At 37.2% G+C, this 16,784-nt stretch overlaps 2 protein-coding genes across 6 annotated transcripts in view; both read right to left on the reverse strand.

The window, feature by feature from the left end:
* LOC129793487 (capon-like protein) overlaps positions 1 to 7,467 on the reverse strand; it is a 113,943-nt gene extending 106,476 nt beyond the window's left edge. For 3 of the 5 annotated variants that reach the window (XM_055833575.1, XM_055833577.1, XM_055833572.1), the window contains exons 1-2: positions 7,225 to 7,467; positions 6,203 to 6,575 (exon numbers count right to left, since the gene is read on the reverse strand). In XM_055833575.1, the coding sequence (XP_055689550.1) occupies positions 6,203 to 6,304 (102 nt within the window). In that variant the 5' untranslated portion in view covers positions 6,305 to 6,575; positions 7,225 to 7,467. Of the gene's footprint in view, positions 1 to 6,202; positions 6,576 to 7,205 lie in introns of all 5 variants that reach the window. The other 2 variants (XM_055833573.1, XM_055833574.1) reach the window with 2 other exon arrangements.
* Positions 7,468 to 11,789: 4,322 nt separating this feature from the next.
* LOC129793561 (uncharacterized) lies at positions 11,790 to 16,510 on the reverse strand. Its single transcript, XM_055833665.1, has 5 exons — positions 16,382 to 16,510; positions 14,832 to 16,296; positions 14,621 to 14,772; positions 13,445 to 14,547; positions 11,790 to 12,340 (listed from the first exon to the last, which is right to left on the reverse strand). The coding sequence occupies exons 1-5, from the start codon at positions 16,388 to 16,390 to the stop codon at positions 12,178 to 12,180; spliced, it is 2,892 nt and encodes a 963-aa protein (XP_055689640.1). The 5' UTR covers positions 16,391 to 16,510; the 3' UTR covers positions 11,790 to 12,177.
* Between the last annotated feature and the right edge of the window lie 274 nt (positions 16,511 to 16,784).

Consider the following 16,784-nt stretch of genomic DNA (forward strand, 5'->3'; position numbering starts at 1 on the left):
TTGAGGGGTTTGCTACTCTTGATCTCATTGTTAATTAATTTGGTCAAGGAATGTCTTTCGACATGGGGACACACTTGTTATAGTTTTGTTGGCTTCACAATAAATCTCTCTTCCACTGTGCGGGATTGTTTATTTCTGAATTATTGTGAGATTATTCAACTAAACCAAGCATTTTGCTAAAGTTTATGAGAGGTCCCATCTTTTGTTCCACCCGACAAGTTTGTTCTAATTGGAAAATTGATTAATTCAATAAAAGACCTTCCACCACGTCCTCCTTCCCGTATTTAGATTAAGGAACTTCAAGGAAAGATCCCATCCTTAACATACATAAATTGCACTTTTCCCTCACACAGAACCACTAACGAGAAAACTCCGAGTGAGAGAGATAGAAAGGAGAACTAGGGAAAATCTGTTTCAGAGACAAGAAAATGGACGAGAAAAAGTGCCACATAAATAATATATTGACTATCACTGACCGATTTATGGGCAATATTCTTTCTGTCTTTCCGCAGAAATTCAAACCATTCCCTCGCGCAAGGAAGAAAATTAATTTTCAGGGACAATATTTTACTGATTTGGAAAATTTATGACATGAGTGTGGGATTTATGAGCTGCAAAATGGTCGGAAAATTTTTTTGGTTCAATAAAAAAATCAAGGAAAAATCACTAAAAGAATAATTTATGAGATTTGTGTTTTCTCGAAGTTTTTCTTCTACACATTTTTTGTTTTATTTGTGGTAAGGAAAACTTGCAAAGAAAAACTATTCATACGGATTAAAGTTTATTAATTTTATCATTTTGAGTGAATCAAAAATTTACACAGGGAAAAATAAGTGTGAAAGATCCCAAAATGACTATAACTTTCTGGAAAATGCGAGTTGTTCGAATTAAGAGAAATTTTGAATAACTGAATGATTAAAACTTAAAAAAATATTTTTTTTCAGTGGTTTTTAAGTAATTAAAGACATTTTCAAGGAATTCTCCTAGGACACTTCTTGGGAATTTCATGTAAAACTCCATGAAAAATTCCCTGGAATTGAATTTTATATTGAATTCGAAAAACTAATTAAAATTCCAATACATTTCTACCTTCCACTAAAAGAGTTATCTCTCTCAGCTTTATGATGAATTGTCCTTCGGAATGCCAGGTGGAATACCTTCCTGTTTCGCCGTGTAACTTTTCCATTTCCTTGCAATTGTCTCGAATGTGTTTGCATTAAAGTTACATCCCGTTGCACACACAAATCTCATCCGAAAAATCACTTAAAACTTTTTCTTGCACCGAACTTGGCACAAGTACCGCCCACGCTCAGGTGCAAGCTGTGAGCTTTCTTCACCTCCAAAAGCTCCCATGCTGTCCTTAAGAGAACCTGTAGACCACACCATGTCGATGGTGGATAAATTAATCTCTCTGTGTGACGTTTAATCGATTAAAAAATGCCTCTGGGATCATTCATTTATTATTTTTCTCCACTCATGGCAATTGATTGATTTTTTCTGTATTGAGAATTTTTTTGATGCTAAAAATGTATCGGATCATTACACATTAAATGTACATATATAATGAAAAATTCCCAGCCAATCATTCTGCAAAAGAGAGAGAGCTAACATATTAATTTTCCGCAGATGATGCATTTTTTGGATTAATTTTTCATGGAAATCGGAAAAAAATGGGAAAAATGGCTCTATTGAGCTTATCTGGGGGAATCATTATTAACTTTTTTTTTGGAGCTTTTTATGTCATAAAGGATTGAAAAATTAATTGGGGAGTTATATATTAAACATAGGATAAGTATATGTATATCTTTTATGTCAATAGCTACCTATCTGATTATTTTTGGAAATATTTTTTTTCGCGATGAAAGAACTTTTAAATTTCCATAAAATCTTTCTCTCAATTTCCCTGAAGAGCTTAATAGAATTTTTGAGATTATTATTCAAAGGAGTTTTTCCACACAATCCCCTTAGAACTTCGTGGAAATGATAGGATTTTCCAGGGAGAAAGATTAAAAGGGAATTTATTCTGAGAATCCTTCTATTCTAGGCTCCTTCAAACATCTTCTCGGATAGATAAAACAAAAATATTTTTCTCATGATAATTCGAGAGATTCTTTTCAGAGAAAATTGCGCGATGTTATTTTCCAATGAAAAAAAAACTCTCCTAGACGGAAATGTGGGATTTTTATTTAAATATTAAAACAAACCCACTAGAAAAATTTTCTAGGAAGCAACTTCAAATAAAAATCGCCCTCATTTCAATTGGAAATTTCCTTTATGTTCTTCAAAGTGCGCGACGAGACAAAAGAGAGGCGCGCTTTGGAGAGACTAATCGTGAATGGAGCTCTAAAGCAAATATTGATGCAAAACACCAAATTTCGCACGCCTGGCTGAAAATTCTCGAGAATTTAATTACACCAGAAAAATCATCATGAAAATTTTTACTCTTCTCTCATAATTGAGGAATTCTTGGGGGAATCACAGCGCAACAGCCGAGTTATTTCTCACCTGAGCCACAATGTGGAGGATGATTTAGCAGGTGAGTCATTAAATGCATGAGACACATTTTGCGGATGCTATCTCTACACTGAAATGTGTCTCTCTGTGTCTCATGTTGTGTCCACTGTGGATGGTTCCCAGCTAGCCTCTTGTGGCTGTGGCTCCTGTGGCTGCTACGGGGATCCACAGTAGCGCCACCAGACAGTCCCAATTCGTGGCTCTTTCAGTTTTTGCCGTGACCGAAATTGGCGGCCACAGGGGACCCACGAATGGTTGCAAATTGTGACCATGCAGAATTCAATGAATCTTGAAAATCGTATTTCACGTATTTAACACCAATTTAATGTAACAGAAACTTTATAATTTCAAATAGAGATTACTTAAAAATCGATATCAATCGGAAAAGTATAGAATTTTAAGAGAATTAAACATTTTTGTAAAAACGGCCACGAGAGGGTCCCAGAGCAGCCACAGCGGGGACGAGACGTTTACAATTTATGTGGAATATTAGCAGTTTTTTAGCTTTTTCTTGAAAATAAAATATCTGGGCATCTTTAGTATGTTGATAACAACTGATAAATATCATTTTATCTAAAATATAAAGAAAAAAATTTTTTTTTAATCAGCCACAAATGTATAGTCACAGGGGGTCCCCTTTTTTTTGGTTCGTGGCCGCCCTGTGGCTCCTACTTTGGGAAATTTCCCAAAATAATTTTTTAAGCCACCACCGCGGCGCTAGTTATGTTGAGATATTTTTGTGTGAAAGAGAGGCACATAAACGTCATATTCCTATACTCTTCTTACTTATTAGAGAAGATTACTTGGTGACAGACCCAAAACGCATTAGGGAGACAAGGATAGAAAAGTGAAACAAATATATATCCGCAAGCGGTGCGCGAACCACGTGGACGGTCACTACGCGGTCACCACACGGCCACAGCGATCCTAAGAAGTGCATGACGTCACAGCGATGCTTATTACTCACAAGATCAATGATTCTCCGGGAGATCAATGCCAAATGAGTTTAAAATAAAAATATTAGAAAAAAATATTTTTATATTTTTGAATTAAAATATGCTTTTACATTAATTTAAATAATTAAAAATTATCCGAAGATACTTTATTAAATTTTTCGCGTTTTTAATTTCATTTTATCAATGCTCTCTTTAATTACTAATTATATTTTTTGTGATCGTTCAAACCAAAAATCATAGTTATTCATTTTTTAGTCAGAAAATAAATTATCTTTAAAATAAAAACCACTCAATCGATATTTAAGTACGTTCAAGAGAGAAAAAAATATGTTTTACCGCACCTACTAAATAACATCTTAAACGTAATTTTCAATCTTAATCTTAGGTATGAATATAGGTAAAAATTTTAACACAAATATTACTGTAAGTATTTTCCTTTAGTTGAGACAATTGCAGGTAATAAATTGGTTTTATGGTATTGTACTGCCGAAAGGCTTAGTAGGGAAAACTAAAAGATTATGCTCCAGGTAGCAATTCGAGCAGCACTTGGGCATCAATGCATATGTTAATATTGGAAATACCCAAATGTTTTGCAAAAAAACTCCTAAACTTTCCAGACGCACAGTAAAATATATGAATTCATTTTGTTTGCAGGAAATTCATATTATTTAAAGTCTCGAAAACAGCGTATTTTCAGTTTTTAGTCTTTGCAATAGCTATCTATTTTACGTAAGCCTACGAGAATAATGTTTGCAATGGTTCCCTATTTAGCCCATATGAAGCACGTGGAAAAATATCATTACAAATAATCTTATTTTCTTTATAATCCTGGACATTTATTGGCATAAAACAATGTCAGGACCCTTCTAAAAGGGTTTAGTTTAGGTTTTGATCAATATTTTGCAATTTTATTATTTTACCCTAAAAATCGTCAATTTTAAATCATTTAATTAATAAAATTGCATTAAAGACCCGCATTTTGAGATTATTCATTAAATTTCAAGACGTAAAGTGGATATCGCATTTATTTCTGAATGGTTGATACCCCGAAAATCTGATTACAAAGTTATGATAATTCTTTGACATATTATTGTATATTTCATGAGGGAATATACCATCGCCATGCCCTCTATGTATGTTGTAGAAATATATTTTGAAAGAATATTTTTGGGATATTTTTGTGGGAAATTTTTCTGGATGCTTGCGCCGTAGCCACGAGCCATCCACAGAGGGGACGTCACAGTGACCGGTCACGATTTATTCCCCATTTGTATGTCACCTGACCGTGTGGTGGCTGTCTGGTGGCGCCACAGGGGCCACCCATGACCGCCACGGACCGCGTGGTGGCTGCTGAAGGTGTGCTGGGTTATTATGCTCATGCATAGTCAGATCATGTTTAGCTCTTTGCCTCGCACGTTGGCTTCTCACAACATGATGGTGCGGTGGTGGGTGCAACCGAGGCAATTATTGAGGCAGAAAACCGACATAAAGTCCTTTAATGTGGATACAAGCCGTAGAAACAAACAGACTCTCAGGATTCAGGAAGCTTTTGTGCCTATGCTGAGCACAACCCCATCACCCCCTCGCCTTCCACAACCCCCAAACATCCATTGAAATCACAACATGAGGTCAAAATTCAACTCCTCACCTCTCATATAAACTTGTTACCCACAAACAGCAGAGATCGCCCGAAAAAGAGAGAGGGACGATAAACCGTCCACCGGAAGTTGCCAGTTTTTGAGATATATAGAAGAAAATTATATACTCTGCTTTGCAGAAAGAAAAACGCGACAGAGAGAGTTCTGTTGGCTTCAAGAAAAGATTCATGTTAAACGGTATGTTGACAATTATTTCAGGTAAAACTGATGTTTTTGTCTGCCTTTTTGGCCATTAAATCTCGAGTGTATCACCCGCCCTTCCTTGTCCAGGTGAATCGCGTGTGCTGGTCAAAGAACCAGTCACCTTTTTGCAATTCATCCACAACACTCTTCCGCCGAATGGTGTGCACGTTTGACCCACAAAATAAATGATAAGAAATTTTCACGGAAATTATGGGAAGATTCAATGGGAAATTCTTCTTTATTATTCTCTGTGAGGGAAAAATTCTATGAAAACCCTAAAAGATTTTTTTGATCTTTAAAATAATCTTGAAAGACTTTTTAAAATTTTACACAGAGAAAAATTTTTCCAATATAAAGACAGCTACTTGTGGATAAATGCGCTGATAAAACAGAAAGAGATTTTTCTGGATTTTTTTGTGTTTGTCTTATTCTTTGGGAGTTTTTCTCTATTTCCTAATGAATTTTTCATAATTTTTTCATAAATTTTATTCGTAAAATCAATTATTTTATTTCATTATACATTAAAAAACGAAAACATGAAAGACCTTTCAATTTCTTTCAATAAACTAATTTTTAAAACGAGTTTAGTGAATATATTAAATGAAAAGGCCCAAAAACACTTGTATGTAAAAGGGAGAAATAAATTATTATTATTATTAAATGAAAAGATACATCGCAGGGAATTTTTTACGGAAATTTCATAGATTTTCCATAGGATTCTCCTACGACATTCACATAACCTTCATAAAATGAATGTTCTAATGTTTTTCTCTTAATTTTCAAGACAATTTTCCTTATTTCTTCGCCCCTTTAATTATATTTTCAGAAATTCTCTTGAAGAAAATTTTCAAAATTGAAGCTAAATCCTCCCAAAAATAAAAGTGAACTAACCTTAGCCTGAAAGGTGATCCCATGGTCGAATGCTTGATCAGGATAGAGTGGTACCCTGGTATCAAGGTCATCACTAACGAGATCATATGGCGTTGATGGCATTTTGTGGTGACTCTGCTGACTGAAGACGGATTTGCAGTATCAAGAGATGAGTGGCATCCTTTTGTTCTCCGCACACCTCAGACGGAATCTCACGGATTTTGTGAGTGTCTGCTGCAGAAGGAGTCCCTGTTGCGCCTCCCACTGATTCTCCACACTCATTAAATCCACTTATTTATCACTCTGTGTGACCACACTTTCTCAGCATCCTCTTACTCTCTTCCTTCACAAAATTTCAAACACAAAGTCACTGTTTTGGCACAAAATGTTCTATCTGTTTGAAAGGATAGAATAACAAACCGTTACAGGATGTTAAGATTTGCAGCATAAAGGAATTTAAATTGCGGAAAATGAGTGGAGAAACGACATGTCAGAGGAATTTCCGATGATTTCTCTTTGGAGAATTATCCAAATGTCCATGGAAATGTCAGAAAAAACTCCATAAATTCCTAAAAAATGACCACAAAAAGGATTCTTGATTGATTTTCTGTGATTTTTAAGCATTATAAAATTTTCTTCTTATGTGTGAATGGCGCAAAGGAGAAAAAACAACACAACATTCAAAAAACGAGTGAAGTCCGTCAGTTTGGAATCCACACACATGAAGAAGATGGGACTTTGCCGCCTAAAAATAGCATCAAATGGCAATATCGTACATAAAGAGTTTTCTGTGAGTTCCTCCTATGTGAATTGTGAATAATATTGTGGCGCACGTTGGGATGCTTTTTAACGTTCCCGTCGTTTTTTTCTTTACTTATTTAAATAGGCCACAGAGTCATGTTTATTTTAAAATCATCAATCTTTCTTGGGGGACTTCTTCTTTGACTTTTCCACTTTATTCTGCGGAAATCTCCTTGTCGTTTCTCCAGCCCTTCTTCTCCTGCTAGAAAAAAGAATTAAGCACCCGTGCACAACCACCGTACCGGAGGATTTGTTGGGGTAGAGCTGCTAACACACAAATCTCGCGGATGTTCAAAAGCGCGCGCTTTGGTTTTTGAATTCTTCGAAATAAAGAACCGGAAATGCCCAACTCTGAGGCGGGAGCCCGCGAGATTTTTTTTATTTTTGTGAATTCCAGAACACGGAGGAAGCACGAAGGAAAACGGGGCGGAAAGGCCGATGCGGAGGAGCGTGGATCCAGCCAGCACAGCGGACACTTTGTGACTGAACGCAAAGCCGTTGAGCAGGTCTGCGCACAGCCAGAGTCTTTCAAACAAAAAGCGGAAGCAACGTGCTTTTTCGAGACAGCACCATGTGCGCTGGCACGGGTGCGACGGAGATACCCTCAGTGGACAGCTGGAGTGCAGCATAGTACATTTCATGGTGTGATTCACCTGAGAGATGGTGGGTTGTTGTGTGCAGATCTTTGCAGCATGACTAGCACATTGAGCCACAAAATGGGCAGCGCAACCCTATTCCCCCCTCGCTGTGTTCAAAGTAAAATTCTCGGAAGATATGCTCTCATCAAGCAGCCAGAAAAGAGGTGGACAACTTCCCATTTTGGCGGTTAAATGGAAAGGGTTGAAATCGTTAAAATTTAAAATTCAGACAATCTCTTCTAATTTGAGCCACAATTTTGTAGTTTTGAGGACTTTATTATTTTTTTAAGGGATTTTTTTTATTTAATTGTTCTTTTTAGCTGTGATTCTTTATATTTAATTCAATAAAAAGAATCGTAAAAACTGAGATGTTAAATTAAAAAACGTTTCTCTGCAAACTGGGCCCAAAGGGTTAACTAAGAGTCCTACATTGCAAATTTTTATAAGAATTACTCATAACGTGGGTTAGTTTACAACAATTCAAACAAATAAAGCGAATAAAGCAAAAGAATCCCACAAAAATAAATAAAAAAATCTGAATTATAACTTAAATGTATCGAGTTTATCTTGGAGTCCACGCTTTCCAAATTTTCCTCAAAATATTCTTTCTAATAACAATTTAAAATAATTCTTTATTAACCCTTTCGCGTTTTTTTGGGTCATACGTTTTGAGTCAAAATGTGAAACATTTTTTTTTCAATAATTTATGAATGTAATTGTTTTTCCATGTTACAAATGCATCAAATTCACGTAAAAGGGGCCAAAAAGGAGACGTTCTGACTGAGAAAGGTCTTCTAAAAAAAATCGCGATAAAAGAGCGCATGTTTCATGTTGGACGCGAAAGGGTTAAATTATTTACCTTAACACCAGCTTCTCTTTTCTGAGCTTTTTGAGACCGAATTCACCCACAACCTTAGCTTTAAAACATAATTTAAAAGGTTTTTTTAAGAATTTTTCACGAGCACATAATTTTTTCCTGAGATTTCTTCTACAAATATTTTGAAACATAAAATGTTTCATTGAATGAAACATTTCAAAAATGGAAGTTAAATATTTTTGCTCTTGGCGCGCATTAAAAAAAAATTAAATATGTACTCCGACCTTCTAATGCAAAAATATATAACGAAAATAGCAAGAAAAAAATTAAAGCTAAAATTATTCTTTTTGTACAAAATATTGTAACTTCGCCCTATCAATGTTTGTGTAATACTTTGTATCAAAATTTTTAATTTAATTTCAACTGTAAATTTTATATGATTTATGGGATTTTTATGCATTTGTTTGTTTGTATTAAAAATCTCCTCTGTTGATTTTTTCATCATCATCATATCATTATATTGAGATAGAATAAAAATAATAATTCCTCGTCACGTCTCTATTATTCATAATAATTCGTATATTGACTTGGTGAGTGATAGAGCATAACGCCTCTTTGTTTATTGCGGAGGAAGGGGCAATTTGAGAGGGAAAAAAATTTGTATAAAATCATGATCTAAAAATGCGCTGAAAACTGTGTCTTGCCACAACCGCGCAATTGTTGTTGGGAAGGAAATTGCTATTTGGTGTTGAAAGAAAAAGAAAGAATTCAGCAAAAGCCATAGCAAAAGCAGTTCAATAATTTAGCTGACTAAGAAGTTTCGCGCCAATTTTTTCTTTGCATTTTATTTCGCAGAAATTTTAATGGCTGAAGTTGCATAAAATATGCTCGCTAGTTCAGCAAAAATATGCTGAGCAATGGTGCTAAAAGGTTCAAAAGTGGAGACATTGCAATTGAATTTAAATAAATTCTTTTGAAGAGAAATAATTTGCCACTTGTTGGGGGTTGTTTGGAGAAAATTTTCTGTGAGGGTGCAAACCCTTGAATTTTAAATCAATTTGTGCTTCTGGAAGGGTTGATTATCCCTCCACACACAGACTCCACAGATGGACCATTTCAATTTACCCCTTCAGAAGAGAGAACGACTCAAAGGCACGTTCTTTATGTGAAAAATTTATTGAATTGCTTTTCAATTTTCTCAATGATTTCCCTCTCTCTGGTCTCTCTTTTAAACTTCCCGCCATAGAACTACCTGTGCAGGTACTCCAAGAAAAGAAAAGACAAAAAACAAGAAAAATCAGTTTATAGAGACTCTAAAGAGACAATCTGCGAGACAAAACGGTGCGACATGACTCGTGGAGGTGCACAAAAAAGCTGGGTGTGGGCACATGAGGTGCATTTCCGTATTTCAATCTAAATGAGATAAATAAAAATGTCGCATTAACGGAAAGTTTCTTTCATTCTTTGCTTGATTTTTTTTTTCAAGAAGAAGTTTAACATAGAATTGCACGTGCTTTACGCGCTGCTACCGCACTAAATAAGTTCATTGCCTTGATGGGCAATCATGTTGGTAATTGCTACCTCACGGAAAATGCTGCTTGAGCATTCTTCTTGTCGTTTTTTCGTCGTTGTTGATGCACCATCCATGAGGTGATGGTGAAGACGCTCCCATTGGTGAGGAATTCATAATTTTTGGGCAGATTGATTGGACCTCGCAGCCAGCAGCAGCAGAAGAGATCGTTGTGTCCCCGTGAACCGTGGGACACCACGAAAACACACACCTGTCGATCCGGTTTGTTCTCAAAATGCTGCACCACCATCCGCAACACAACGCAACATTATTATAAGTATGCAATCACATCCAATATTGCATTAGAGAGCATACAATTGAGGTGATCATGCTCCAGGGGCTTCGCACTAAAACCTTCTTTTGCATAAAGAACTTTGTAAAATCTCGTATTTTCCTCATTTTATTAAAGAAAAATCATTTAAAATCGATTGTTTATGAAGGAAAACATTTAAAATCATCGTGTGAGGCTGTGAGGTGAAAAAGATCGATTTTTTGTCATTTTTGCGGATTTATCTACTTAAAATGAGATTAAAAATGAATAGAAAAAGACACTCAAACCGCTCAAACCATTTTTTTTAAACGTATTTTCCTTCTCTGAAACTCAAAAGAATTCATTTTCTTCATTTTCCCTGCAAGAGCAGCCATATTTTTCGATGTTATAACATCAATAAGTTTTCTATGTTTTAATCCTGTAACAAAAATGGCGGAAGAATACTCAAAAGACGTTTCATGCCTTTCTTAACACTTGGAGGACCCAACATTTGGCACAACGCGGAGGATCAAATTGGTAATAAGTACCAGTTGATAAAATATGCTCAATAATTAATTATTAATCAGTTTATTGAACAAGGATCGAAAGTTTCACTAATTCTCAATCTCCTTGAAGCATTCCTACACCGAATTACTAAATATTTAATTTAGAAAATCGTCACTGAAAAAAAATTGCGTAGAATCGATGCAAAATTGCCAATTCAAACGACCTTTTTAGCTGCAGTTTTGCTTAATTTATTATTGCGCCTAAATAATCACAAACTTTGATTCTTTAAGTAACTTTTTAATCACTTCCGGCAATAAAATTAGTCCACATTAATGATTTTTACCGAGGAAAAGTGAACAAGAGCATTTCATTTGGGAAATATGGGGAAACATAACCTCAAAACAATGGCAAAAATGTATGGGATTTTGACTGGTAGTTATTACCAATTTGATCCTCCGCGTTGGATTCTGACTTTGACCTCAATTATCTTCCAAAGAAAAGACTTTTCTCGAGATTTTCTTTCTGCTATCTTAAAGTAATTAAAATTCCCTACACATAGATGCTAAATTCATCGAGATAAGTCCAATAGATTTTATTCTGTGACGATTTTAAGGTTTCAATTGGTACCAATTACCAGTAAAGTCCTCCGAGTGTTAATGTTTCTCTTGAAGAAATTTTTTTTTTTTTTAAAACCGTCGTGGGGGGTGAAAAAGATCGATTTTTACGGATTATCTACCTATAATAACAAAAATGCGATTCAAAACGAAACGAAAAACAAACCTTTAATCCTTTTAAATGAATTTTCCTTCTCTGAAACTCAAAAGAATTCATTTTCCTCGCAAGAGCAGCCATATTGTCGATGTTATAACCTCAATAAGTTTTCTATGTTTTAATCCGATAGCAAAAATGGCGGAAGAACACCCGAAATACGTTTCAGGACTTCCTTAAGATTCAAGATCATCAGAAACCATCTTACAAACCTTTCCCTCCTCAAGAATGCTCAAGAACAACAAAAATAAGCAGAATTTTCAACAAAATTTCAATAATAATCATTTATTTATCAGGATTTCTCTTTCATTTTGGTAAAAAATAATTTCTAAATTTCTTAATCCTTAAATCTCCATTTTCTCTTCATTATTATTTCCATTTCTTTTTATTTACATTTAGATTTAGCGGTAGGAAAAACCAATTAATTGCCACGTCAAATGGGGAAACAAAATTCATTTTTATATCAACAAAAAAAATCATAGATATTTCAAAAAAAAAATTTTTTTCAAAGTCCTGAAATTCAGCGAATGAAAGGGAAATTCAAGTGATGGGGAATTAATTCATTTATAGTTCCTTTAGGAGGTTCCTTGTTTGGTGATTTGTGGGGCCATTTCTCCCTGATTTCTTGTAGGTAAACTTGTTGATTTATGAGGCGATGTTTTGTTTGAAATATCGCGGTTTATTGCGTCGCTGATGATTTGTCTGGCGCGGAATGGCAATTGAGGGGAGTTTGTTGGTATTCTTCATTGAATAGAACTGCTTCAGGAGCTCATCATAATTACGATGGCGGAAAGGTGTGAAAATGTATCTAAAATTGAAAGAGAAAAAAAACCGTTAAAACGTCCATCTTGCATGATTTTGCGATGTTTTCTTCTAGCTAAGTTTTTTGAGGTTATGTATGCGAAAATTTAAGATTTTTGTCATTATTTTTCTTTTCAAGGATTTAAATCTTTTACATCGTCCTCTTGAAAGGTTTTGCGATGTTTTTTCTTCAAGTTAATATTCAAAGATTTTGTAAACAAAAAAAAGGTATTTCGTTCTTAATTTATTTAACATTAATTAAAGGAATGAATTTTATTTAATTTTTTAATTAAAAATCCACACTAAATGACTGAAAATGTACCTTAAAAAAAGTTTTAATAAAAACCGTTAAAGCGACCATCTTTCTATGTTTTTCTCATATCTTTTAAAATTAATTTTTTGAGGTTATGTTTGCTAAAAATTGAAGATTTTTGTCTTTATTTTCAGGATTTCTACATATGAAAAGTTTGTGTTTTGAAAAGAATTCCTTTGAAATTTAAAGTTTTAATCGTACTTTTGAAAGGTTTTGCGATGTTTTTTCTTCAAGATCAATTTTAGGTTTATCTTAATAAAAATTGAAGTTTTTATTCTTTATTGTTTAGCATAATTTTAGGGACGTTTCTGAATCTTCTTTTCCTACAAAAATCACGTAAAAGGATTGAAAATACTTCTTAAAAAAAAAACATTTTAAAAGAATCGTTTAATCGTCCGTATTGCGATGTTTCTTCTTCAATATTTAAAAGGATTTCTTCAAAGAACAAAAGACAATTTGTCTTTAATTTCTCTAACATAAATTAGAGGAATTTAATTTAATTTTTAATAAAAAAAATCCACACTAAAGAACTGAAATGAACCTTAAAAAAATAGTTTTAAGAAAAACCGTTAAAACGTCCATCTTTCTATGTTTTTTTCTGATTTCTCATTAAGCTATTTTTTTAAGGTTATATTTCCTAAAAATGGCGGGATCTGACTTATATTTTGCTTTTTTTTTAAACTAAAAATTATAACGTTTAAGGTCCAAAAAGCTTTAAATTTTAAGGGATTTCTTCTTAAAATTAATAAATTAAAAAAAAAATCAAAGAAAAATCAAAAATTTTGAAGAAAAACTCACCTAAAGTGAAGAAAGATGCTCGCTCGCATTGCCTGTGGCACTTCCCCATCCTGGTGATGCTTCTCCAGCATTGCCAGATCAGCCTCAAGTGCCCTGAGATGCATCCTACCCTCACGTAGTCCCGCCTGTCCCATTAGAATCATATTCAGCATCGATCTATTGCGATCAGCCATCTTCTGCCTATTGCTGAGCTTGCCAATCTTTGAATTCTCCTGCCGGCGCATCTCGTGGAATAAGTTTGGGGCATTCCCAATGTAGGTGGTGAGTTGACGCATCTTCCCGCGCATAAATTGCAGCATCTTGCTGCGATCTCGTGGGAAGTGCATGTAGTCCATTTGCTGCTCTTCCGCTGTGCGCTTTGTGAGGGATGTGAGGAAGGCCATGAGGTTCTGCTTAAACGTTTCGACACTTTGATGCTCCCCGCGGAGCTTGAGGAGGATCCCATGGGCGGAAGTACGTAGATCCACCTCCACAGACATCTCATCTGCCATAGCCTTCATCACAAGCTTCCCCCGGTCTGATTGGAGGCTCTTACTGAAGTTACGATGAAGGAAGATTTTTGTTTCAATGTTTTTCTCATCTTCCGCTGGTTCTGCTTCTTCTTCAGCATCATCGCTGATTTCCTCGATATCCTTCTTCGGAGCTTCCTGCCCATCCTCATTGGGCGCAATGCTGCAGTGAGTGAGGAAGCGTCCGTAGAATTGGGATTTCTTCACACTCTGACTCCACGTGAATTTTGTTTGCTCCCCACGATGCATGTGGAAGGGATCCTTCGGATTCTGCGTGTCCTCCTCAACTTTATACGTCCCCTCGTAGGAAGTAACCTCCCACGGGCTTGCCGGGTATTCAAGGATCCTCACAGGGCACGGACACGAGTCAGCCAGATGACCTTCTCGGGCACAAATTGAGCAGAATTTTCGTGGATTTGGAATCAATTTCTCCTCTTCGGGAGTCTTCTCTTCAACCGTTGAGTGATAGCGTCGCCATGAATCAGGACAGAGGTCAGCTTTGTGACCCTTTGTATGGCAAATCTCGCACGTACTCGACGGCCAGTCTGAGCACTTGGAGCACGCAATTCCGAACACCATTGCGCGATTACCGCACTGAAATATCCCCAAAAAGAAGAATCATTGAAAAAATCTTTCCGGAAGAGTTGGAAAATGAGGTTATAGTTACCTTAAGGCACAATGTGTTTGGACATCGGGGCTCCCGGTGACCTGATTGCCCGCACATGTAGCAAACGAGCTTCATCTCCTGATGCTCCCGCCATGTCCGGTGGAATCGACTAAAATTCAGGTCTTTCGCATTGATCTGCCATTGATTGTTGTCTGAAAAAGAAAGAATTTTAACAGAAAATCCCTTTCCGGAAGCCTCAATGAAGACCTACCTGGCATTTGTCTGATGATATTTTGAAGGGAAAACTTTTCACCTCCCCAGGATTCCTCGTAGAAGCGTCGCATCTCCTCATTCCATCCGTGAAGGAGGAATGGTGGGTAGTCATCGTCAAATTGCTGCTCATCCTCCTCCTGTTCTCCTTCCACAGCAACATCCTCTTGTTCACCTTCTACCACCTCTTCCTCCTCACCCTGTGCCCCATCATCCACCCAAAAGGACTTCTTTGGAGCCTCCGGAACATCAGTAGTCTCCTCATTCCCGCCAATATTAATAACAATATCCCCGGATTCAACTTCCGGACATTCCCGGACTAATTGAACGTCATCCTCATCGGATTGCGAGGCAGCTTGGGAATTGGAATTGTCCATATTAGCGATAGAGCTGAGAATTGTGATAAATTCCTCGTCAGAGCGATGAGCAGTGCTCAGGGCGGCATCAATACTCTTCCTCTTTGCCCTTGGTGTTGTCACAGCATTTGGGATTGCTTCGCCCACGTGAATATACGGCGTTGTCTTGCTTTTCGGCGATGGAGGATGAGATTTGCGCTTTTGGTAGCATTTCTGTGGCACAGCATCGGCATCCGGGAGGAAATCCTCCGAATCTGACGTCGAGATGTCCGAAAGTTTGGCTTTTGGTGAATTCCGGGGGGATTTCTCATGTGTCCGGGCACGTTTCGGGGCGCTCTGTGGCCCCCGTGTTTGCTGCTGCACACTCCGAAGCTCCTCATCGGCCACGTGCAAGGTATTCTGAGCCTCAGCGAGACGACGACGATCCTGCGTTGCGATGAAGTCATCCGATAGGATGGAGCTTGAAGGGCTGGAGCCCCGGGGTGAGATCCTACGCTTCCCACCAGCCCCACCCTGGGGCTTCGGCATCTCCGCCACCTCGTGCGTGGACTCGTCTGAGCTGTCGAGACAGACAAGTGGTGGCGGTGGCACCGGAATCTCCACCACATCATCCTTCTCCTCGTCCTCACTCGAATCCAGTACGATCGTCTGGACTTTCTTCTTCTCCTTCCTCCTATTCTTCTTCGCACGATCCCTCTTTGGGGGTGTCGCCGTCTCCGCCACTGCTTCGGGCTTCCGGAAAGCCACGGGATTCTTGCGCAAATTCTTCTTCTGCACTGCCTGCGAGCAGAGCTTTATGCTCTCCAAGAATGATTGATAAGGCGTAAATTTCTGTCCTCCACCACCTCCTCCTCCTGGCTCCTTCCCCCTTGGCACGGGGGGAGTTTTATCAATCCCCAGAATTGGCTTTTTATTGCCAAACTTCTTACTCCACGACGGTGGCTTTCCCGATGCAGCAAAATACCGTCCATTCTTCCCCCTCTGCCCCACACCGGCTGCCTTCTGCGGGGCCTCACGCATAGCCTCACTCTCAACCTGTCCATGGTGTATTTTGGAGTAGAGATGCTCCTCGAGTTCACTTGAAAACTCCTCCAGTGCGTTACCTTCATCCTATGGAGGAGAAAAAAGAAAGTTAAAAACAAAGAAAAAATGCACCTTTCCCGTGAAAATTCTGAGATTTTCTTCACCAACAAACCTCATCCATTGTGCTGTGTACTTTGTTGTTGCTCCTGGACAGCACTCTTATCTTTCATCAGCAATTTATCGCACGCCTCACGAGAGGAGTCGAGCAAGTCACACACGTCAATTTTGAGGTTATGTGAATTTTTTTGAGGTTATGTTTACACATTTAGTACATTTTAGTACTGTTTCCTAAAGAGAAAATGAGATGGGTGCACGTCATGTGATACTATCTCCCTCACACATTCACTTTATCGCAATTTTCTCGCATTTTCCGCTGAATTTTCCGACCGGAAGTAGTTTTTTGTGACCAGGAAGCGACGCTGCGACGATTGGCATCAAAAATTCCAAAAGTTCGCGAAAATCCATTTCCGGGAAAAAAAGTGCGTGTAAAATCCCCAACCGTCAAAAATTTCAAA

The sequence above is a fragment of the Lutzomyia longipalpis genome, chromosome 3, assembly GCF_024334085.1.
Source record: "Lutzomyia longipalpis isolate SR_M1_2022 chromosome 3, ASM2433408v1".
Lineage (NCBI taxonomy): Eukaryota > Metazoa > Arthropoda > Insecta > Diptera > Psychodidae > Lutzomyia > Lutzomyia longipalpis.